Source organism: Branchiostoma floridae, chromosome 19 (genome assembly GCF_000003815.2).
Source record: "Branchiostoma floridae strain S238N-H82 chromosome 19, Bfl_VNyyK, whole genome shotgun sequence".
NCBI lineage: Eukaryota > Metazoa > Chordata > Leptocardii > Amphioxiformes > Branchiostomatidae > Branchiostoma > Branchiostoma floridae.
In genome coordinates, this window is record NC_049997.1 from 5,776,809 (window position 1) to 5,786,311 (window position 9,503).

A 9,503-nucleotide genomic window follows, 5' to 3' on the forward strand; every position below is an offset into this window, starting at 1 on the left:
TATCCCTTGATACACAAACAACAGATATAGGTTGCCCACAAATAAAGGTGAACTAATTATTATTCAAGAAGCTGACAAACTTTCTTTCATACCTGGAAGAAAATGTTCATACATTGTACATCTTATTTGTTATAGACAACCACTTTAGCTTGCCATTGGAAAGAGAGAGACAATTTTTCCTATTTAGGCATATATTTTCAAGGTTATAATTGTTGATGTTTGATGCTAAAGTTATGAAGGTAAACTTCTGATAATGGATATTATGCTAATTTCAGAAAGCAAATTTGGCTTGCAGTACTACTTTCAGGAATAACATGGTTTTACGAATAGCGGGACATAAAAATAGCTTGTCTTTATCAAGGTAAAAGGGGGAACAAGGCACTCTTATATTAAATGGCAGTTAATTTAAAAGTAATTGTGCTACCCAACTGATCAATTGAATTGACCTCTCTTATTCTGTGCACAATCTATTCTTTCACCTAAATACCGTAAAATTGCAATCTTACAGCGGCAAAAAGAAATGGCCCGCAGTGACCACTTCTATAGGTGACCCCAAAACCCTGTTTCCTAGCAAAGAACTCATACAATTCCCTTGGAGAATTCTTCTGTACTGAAAATCCTAGGTTTCTTTCTGAGTGGAGACTAAAGAAGGCATGCCACATAGAACCAAAGCTGCCTCTTAGCTGTTCTTACCGTGACAGCATCCCCAGTTTATGTCAGCGGCAAAAAGAAATGGCCCACAGTGACCACTTCTATAGGTGACCCCAAAACCCTGTTCCCTAGCAAAGAACTCATACAATTCCCTTGGAGAATTCTTCTGTACTGAAAATCCTAGGTTTCTTTCTGATTGAAGACAGGCATGCCACATAGAACCAAAGCTGCCTCTTAGCTGTTCTTACCGTGACAGAATCCCCAGTTTATGTCATAATCTAGCTTTGTCCTGGGGTATTGGGAAGCAAGATGCTTTTACCCCAGATGTGTGCGTCGGAAAAAAAAATGCGACAAATCCCAAACGCAATCAAACCGTTTGTTCTGGGATCCCTGCCGCGTGTTGACTCCGGGATGCGCGAGCGGCTGTACAACTAAACAACCGCGGTAAATACGGACTGATCCATCGGTACACAATGGAGATGAAAGGGCTTAATTTGTGGGCAGGTATTTCCCAATGTCTGTCTGGAAAAGGACTAAACAATAGTGGTGCGTGATGGGGGAAGGAGTGGGGGTATTTATCCATTCCACAATGTTGTACAAGTATTAGTCCATCGCAGGTGAGGCTAAGGCCACGCTGACTTAATTCTAAGGAAGACATCCTCTGGAGACCACAAGTTAGAGTAATGGGCGAGGGCGGAAAAAAATGTCCAGAAAAATAATATCCAGTAAAAAAATCCTGCTAATAACGCCATACCAATTTAATTTCTTGGTTTGGGGATTTTTAAAAGTGAAAACATATTAGGAAGAGGACATCATAAAGCTAGAGGGTAGGGAGGAAAACTTTCCATACAAATGAATGCACCAAGGCACAAACCTGGTCCTCAGGCTTCATTGTCCCATTTACTTTCCCAGCTAAGGGATTTTTAAAACATTCTTTTAAAAATCCAGGGTCCAAGAAATTATATTGGTGTGGCCTAAACCACAGGACGAATCATCCAGTCCATTCTTTCCCTGGCTTGGTTTGTCTTACACTACATGTATGTTCACCTCCAGTAAGACTGTAAGACACAAGCGTTGCCATTTCAATGTTGTATTAAGATATTGCCATTCGTGTTGAAGAGGAGAACAAGGGCACTGTGGCCCATACCTCCTTACCCAGAAGAGCAGATCTTCTGGCAGGTATGAAATTTTGATTGACCAGGGATGGTATTGGGTCATGTGGCCACAGTTTTCTCTTCTCTTTTTTAGAAAATGCAAATATCAATGCACGCACGGATGTCATCCATAAAATAGTGTCATTGTGGCCTAATGAAATTTCCCTGCCCCGCGCAGGTGACAGTAGCCCCTATCACATTACAAGTCTTTTGTCTGAAGCAGACCTAGCGTGTGCTCGGCACCTTTGATGTGCCCATCCTCTATAATTTAGTCCGGATACGCTTTTTCGAGTTTCGCATCCAGGCATTTACTCTGAGGGAAAGTTGTTTCTTTGTCGGAACCAACTGCTATTATCACCTGGTCTTGAAAAATATGGGATATGGCAGATTTCTGACATAAAGATTGTTATTGTTATGTTATATCTTAGTCTGGTCTACTAAAGAAATATTGTATTAGCTCTCTCTTTGAATGTAATGGTAGTTCACCTTTATCCACAGGGTAACCTATATCCATTGTTTTTACAAACAACGTAGGTTGTATTTAGGAATTAAAGTCAATGGACTGTGGTTTCAAATTACAATATTTTGAAAATCATAGTAGTTTATACCACTGTCTGTCGACTTGATTTCCCTAAATACATGTAACATGTAAACATGGATAAAGGTATGCAAGTGTTACTGCATTCAATACATTTCAATGCTATTACGAGATTCCTTTTAATATGTACCACTATCTACCATCTGTTAGTGTTATTGAGCTGCAAAGGTGAAGATTTGAATCTCTTAGAATAGCCAGGACTAAAAATTCCACCTACATATGTACAGGTAGAACTAAAGGTATTTTTTATATCTACCTATACCTAAACTGAATTTGTCCGTACGTTTTTCATAAACTCAATAAGTCAGTGACACTATTGGGCGACATATGACTGGAATGCGTAAATGTAACATCATTCTTAGAAGTAGCATCCCAAACAATTCCTTTGATGATTTTGAAAAATGTGATGAAAATATTTCAATGGAGAAAATGTTTCCTAACTTTAAAGATTTTATCTCATCTCAAGCTATTCAATTATAACTGTAAACCTTACCAGAATACCCACATAACACCCTCCCCTCAAGGCACTTAGACTTCCTTTTGTTTTCTGTCTTTTTTCATTTGATTAATGGTCTCTTTAATTATCGTTTACAGGGTAAGTGGGGAGATAATTAGTACTCTTCATCTCGCATTCTTAATCATGCATCACTTCATCTTCTGCTTCTTTGTGTTGTTGTTGTTGTTGTTGTTGTTTTCTCTCAGGAGTCTTTGTACAAAGGTAGACCGATGTCATTGTATGCGGCTCCCTTTTCTGTAAAGCATAGACAAGCAATTTCGATTTTGTCAGTTTATTAGTAGAAAAAGCTATGTCACGTAATTCATAGCGAGGTTTTCAAATTTTCTGTAAATTCTTTTCTTCAACTGGTATTGTCAACACAAACTTGCAAATCAGCAACCGCAAGTTACAAAATCGCTCAAAGAACCATAACACCACCTTTCCTCAACTTGGGATCCTTTCCTCAGTTATCCTTGCAATAACCTCAAAGAAAGTATGCAGTGAACTTTGACAACAACTCACTTTTATTTTGCAAAGTTTAAAAAGTGTGTGCTTTAATCGAGAAAATACGGTACCATAGAGTGTTGAGGGTATATACATCCCCCCTCCCCCAAGTTACCTTCAGAAGAAGAAGTGACATCATTACTACTCAGCTCAGTAATTCATTACTTCCTGATAAGATCAGCACAGTACTGTAAATGCATTTAAGTTCGCTGGGATTTAATTTTGCGGTAGCGGGAAAAAGGACTTTTCGCGGTGGTTTTAATTTTGCGGTAGCACCATGCACTGTAGTCTCTTACTGCCATAGAAAAATGTTCGCGGTGGTTTTAAGTTCGCGGTGATGCGGCCACAGCAAAAATCTTGAACATTAAATCACTGCGAAAGTTTCTGCATTTACAGTACTTTATAAAGAGATCAGGCCGTGACACCTGCCACATGTCTTAAGGCAGGTGCCACATGGACCACGCCTGCTCGTTAAGGGCTCAGGCTTAATTAGTGCACTAAGACGCCCTCATTACGACCCTTACTCACCTGCCTGCTACTATTGTACACCTGCACATTAACGACTGATTGTTCACTTTTGTACCGGGCAGTTTCACCTGTCATAGGGGCGGTATGGGAGTTTAAGTGTTTGTCACACCAATGTACAACATTTTCTCATTATCTGCATTCTTTAAAAAGAAAAGCATTGCTCAGTAAACATAAATGTTTACACCAAATGCACACCTTTTTGATGTTATTGAACATTGCGCCATTAAAACATCATCTTCAGACTTGAAGAATTTGTCGCAAGGTAATCCAATTATGACCTCCGTAGACCACCACATTACAGATGTAAAAGTTGAGTTGCTTTAGAATTTGATATGTGAACTCTAAACTTCTCTTTAAAGACTCAAAACACAGATTTTTCCATCTTAAGATTTGGATATTGAGGATATGCCTTACAACAATAGAAGTCTTGCCCTACAGTGTTCCTTACTAAGTATATATTGTCTGCCAAGGTATTCAAACCAGCATGGTGTCTGTGATTCTGCAATGGCACAGTTATGGCAGGGCCTGCATGCCTCTTTTGCAAGGCAACCAAATTTTGCATTATTGCCTTCCTTGATTTCATAGTAACACATACATGTGGAGTGTTCTTTTGAATTCAGTGTGAAGCGTTGTCAGAAAACCTGGCCACAGCCACACGATTTCCGGTCCCGTAGATACAGAAACACTGAATATGGCGACAAAACAGTGGCCATATGTCACCCTGCGCCGAGTTGAAAATCGTAGTTTGCAAGGATTTGGAGTTTCTGACAGGGCCGTTTTGGCGGTAGCGGAAGGTACGCATGCCTTGAACGTTAGAGCTCAAGTCTTTGTCTGCAAATTTACCAACATTGTGCATGGCAATATCAGTCATTTTCGGTAGATTTGACTTTGGCAGGGTCAGTTGTATTTTGCGACTTGGTGAGAAAGATCAGTGGATTCTGAAATTATGTGTAACTTATTGCTCATGGTCAATTGATCACCATTTTCTCTATACAGTAGCCACATTTCTCCAGTCCCTTTACTTGACTTGACTTGACTTATGTCGGGTGTTGCTCCTCCCCTGCCACCCGAACCACTGAAGCAGCCCAGAAGACCCTGTCAAGCATCGCCTGAGTGGCCGCTATAGACAAGTTTGACTGTATAATGGACTAATAAATGTCTTCTCTGTCCCCCCTCCAGGTGGCAACCATGGACGAGAAGCTAGACTCCGCTCTGGACCTCTTACACGTGATCGCCAGGCGCGTACAGACGCACAGGCCGTGTCTACTCACAAACAACCCCGACTCCATCGAAGAGGAAGTCTAACACACGCTACAGTTTCCTTTCATTCCTTATGTTCGTACCTGCTGAGGTAACCACACACTTAAGTATTACAGGTTCCTCAAGCAAGGCTGTATCTAAAGGAGGTAAGAACTCTTAAGGTTCTTAAAGTCAAAGCAGTCCTCCTGACGTCTTCAACTCTGTAAAGACTTAAAACGTCTTCCCATTAAAGAGGCAAAAAAAGTTGCTAGTCTTCTATGGACCTAAATATGAGGTTGCTATTGTCTTCTTGTAGGATATACTAGATAAAGAGTGAGGAGGAGCCAAAATTAGGCATGGGAATCGAACCCAGGACTCCTGGTTTTAGTGTTCTGGAAGCTGCTGTCAAAAGGAGACGAAACAGGGTTTAGAGAACAGTGGATACAAATGATGTTGATTATAGAAAGTATTAATCATACAGAAATTAGATGGTCTTAGAAGAATGATGTTTTTCCATGCGCACGTGCAAAGTATAGTTCATGTGAGGTCAAATCGTAAAACTCAGGAGGAGTTTAAAATGACTGAGTGTAGTTACAGCTGGCTGTAACATACTAGCTTGTGGAATATGTTAACTCAACAATTCAACAATTCAATTTACCTGTTACTAGTTTATCGTTGCCGGTCTGCCAGGACCCCCCCATGCAGACCCTCATCAACGTACTTCATATTATGTACCTTCTAAATGTCATTCTCAGTCTTAAGGACTGATTAAACATATATCGTAAGGACAAGACAATAGAATTTACTTTGAAACAATACAAGTGGATTGTACTTTACAGCCCTAACAAAGTAGGCGGAGTCTAAATGATTGACAAGTGGTTTAGGACTAATCTCCAAGCAGATCCTACGGTAGCATAAGATAGTATCAAAAACTGTCAGAGGAGTGAAGCTGGCTTAGGAGTGTGTTTGGCTACCTGACAAATGTACAACTCTTGGCTGACTACACTCCTTGGCCAGTTTGGTACTATCTTATGCCAACATAGGATCTGCTTGGAGATTAGGTTAGGACTCATTTTTGGTTTGTAGTTTGTGTGTGGTATTTTTGGCAAAGCCTCAGGAGCGGAGACCAAACTTTAAGTAGAATAAAAAACCTAGCTCATGCCTACTTGCCTTGCATGAACTACAAACAAAGATACCCAATCTATCTGCTATAGGAACAACAAACATGTACTATGTGCAATATAATAAAAAAAATACTATATACAAACTTCTGTATATATACATATGTACAATGTAGTGCACTTAAGAAATGTATTAACCAACAAACATGAAATTGTATATCATAAGCTGATTATGAAACATATCAGTCCCTTGCGGTTTCGTCACTTTTTTGTGGACTATAGAAAAGTACATGTTAGCTAGCATTAGTAGTGAAACTGTCATTGCTATTATAAACCCTTAACATATTATAATGGATGTAGCCTGTATTAGATATGCTGAAAGTCAACCTTTTGTCGTAGCTTAGGCCGTGTTCATTTGTTTATATGGATGACATCCTCTGGGAACCCCCGTTCAACCCCCACAACTGATGCTAGGGTGCAAATAGAAAAGTTTATAAACTAGAAAGGCCGACATTTGCTTGAGAGCAAATACAGCATATTTCAGCCATCTCCCTCCCCATGCAACAATAGGCTATTTCAAAATCACCCATTTGAAAAATCACTTTTACTAATGACGGTTTAACCCAAAAATGAGTCTTACAAAATTCCCCCGTTCAAGAATGGACTCCGAGTGCACCCTATGTGAATTTGCACAATAGGCCAGTCCAGAAATACTCCCACTGAAACCTTGGCCTTTTGAATAAGAAACCAAATCCAAAATTGAATTTAGCAAAAAAGGTCCCAGTGCATAAAAAGGTATAATAGACCAGTCTAAAAACACTTCCACTAAAATTGAATTTTGAATCATCACCCGTTCAAAACTGAATTTGAAAAAATCCCCCTTCCGTGTGCAAAAAATGGACTCTTCCATGTAAAGTAGAGCAGTCCAAAAATACATCCGCTAAAATAGGACTTTGACATAATCACTAAAGTCCAAAAAATGGATTTTTTAAAAAAGCCCCCTCTATGCAAGAATGGACTCTTCCAGAACACCCATGTAAAATTGCAAATTAGACCAGTCCAAAAATAACCCTACTGAAAGACTTTGACAAACTAGAAGTCACCAAAGTCCAAAATATGAATTTTGAAAAATCCCCCCTCCGTGCGAGAATAGACTCTTCCAGCACACATTCTGTAAAATTGCAAAATAGACCTGTCCAAAAATGCATCCACTGAAAGACTTCACCAGTCCAATGATGAATTTAAAAAAAAAAAACCCTCCGTGTAAGAATGGACTCTTCCAGATAACACCGGGCTCGCTGATTGGCTGCCACCCCCCCTCTTTAGGATATAGATTCAGGCTAAGTGATTGGTTACCTATCTAATTATATTTCAGCCATACCATAGGTATGGTGAAATATATTGTATTCGTAATGTTTCTTTCTTTCTTTCTTTCTTTCTTTCTTTCTTTCTCCTGTCAAATCTTCAGAACACGGTATCTCCCTTGTTCCTCAACCGAATGACTTGAAATTTGGCACAAGGGTAGAGTGGGCCAATACCCTCGGACGTTTTTTTCATTTTTTCCATATCTGTCTCTTAAATGATTTTATTAAGGTTTTTTGGTCATCTTAAGACCAAAACTGTATATTTGGGCCCCCTGTACCCTGGTATTATAACCGAATGAGCTGAAATTTGGTACAGATGTGCCTTGATAAGTCCCCCATATAGATTCAATATCAGTTTTGGTGTACAGTATAACGAAATACTTATTTTTGCGATTTTTTGGTCATTTTTTTTACCAAAAAAGGACACTTTTGGCTCCCGTACCTTGGTTTTAGAACCGGATGACCTGAAATTTAGTATAGGAGTGCCCTAGACATATGCGCACATGGATTCAATAACACTTGAGGCATACGGTACAATAAAATGCTCAATTTTGCGATTATTTGGCCATTTTATGACCAAAAAGTACACTTTTGGCTATTGTGCTCTTGTTTTAAAACCAAATGACCTAAATTTTGGTAAAAGGGTGCACTAGATATTTATTCAAATGACACATGTATAATTTTTGTCATAGACTACGTCAAAATGATATATTTGGGGATTTTTTTGTCATTTTCCAATAGCCAGAGGGGTCAATGACCTTAAGGTCGTTGACCCCCAGCTGCAGATTGGACCTACTGGCATATATGTCTATTTAATCTAATTAGATAGGTAACCAATCACTTAGCCTGAATCTATATCCTAAAGAGGGGGGGTGGCAGCCAATCAGCGAGCCCGGTGTTATCTGGAAGAGTCCATTCTTACACGGAGGGGTTCGTTTTTTTTTTTAAATTCATCATTGGACTGGTGAAGTCTTTCAGTGGATGCATTTTTGGACAGGTCTATTTTGCAATTTTACAGAATGTGTGCTGGAAGAGTCTATTCTCGCACGGAGGGGGGATTTTTCAAAATTCATATTTTGGACTTTGGTGACTTCTAGTTTGTCAAAGTCTTTCAGTAGGGTTATTTTTGGACTGGTCTAATTTGCAATTTTACATGGGTGTTCTGGAAGAGTCCATTCTTGCATAGAGGGGGCCTTTTTTTTAAATCCATTTTTTGGACTTCAGTGATTATGTCAAAGTCCTATTTTAGTGGATGTATTTTTGGACTGCTCTACTTTACATGGAAGAGTCCATTTTTTGCACACGGAAGGGGGATTTTTTCAAATTCAGTTTTGAACGGGTGATGATTCAAAATTCAATTTTAGTGGAAGTGTTTTTAGACTGGTCTATTATACCTTTTTATGCACTGGGACCTTTTTTGCTAAATTCAATTTTGGATTTGCTTTCTTATTCAAAAGGCCAAGGTTTCAGTGGGAGTATTTCTGGACTGGTCTATTGTGCAAATTCACATAGGGTGCACTGGAGTCCATTCTTGAACGGGGGAATTTTGTAAGACTCATTTTTGGGTTAAACCGTCATTAGTAAAAGTGATTTTTCAAATGGGTGATTTTGAAATAGCCTATTGTTGCATGGGGAGGGAGATGGCTGAAATATGCTGTATTTGCTCTCAAGCAAATGTCGGCCTTTCTAGTTTTGCAATATTTTTGCAACACATCACAGTATATATTTGCTCATTTTGCAAATGCTTTGTATCATTTACAGTACGGTGGAAACTTTTGGGGGAAAGTGATAAAACTGGATCAGGGCTCGAAATTCATTTTGGGGATTAGGTGCACTGGTGCACCCAGC

At 39.2% G+C, this 9,503-nt stretch overlaps 1 protein-coding gene across 1 annotated transcript in view; it reads left to right on the forward strand.

Annotated features, from left to right (window-relative positions):
- LOC118407122 (potassium voltage-gated channel subfamily KQT member 1-like) overlaps positions 1–5,799 on the forward strand; it is a 158,033-nt gene extending 152,234 nt beyond the window's left edge. Inside the window, exon 16 of the mRNA XM_035807542.1 lies at positions 5,111–5,799. Coding sequence (XP_035663435.1) covers positions 5,111–5,236 — 126 coding nt within the window. The 3' untranslated portion in view covers positions 5,237–5,799. The remainder of the gene's footprint in view (positions 1–5,110) is intronic.
- Positions 5,800–9,503: the final 3,704 nt, after the last annotated feature.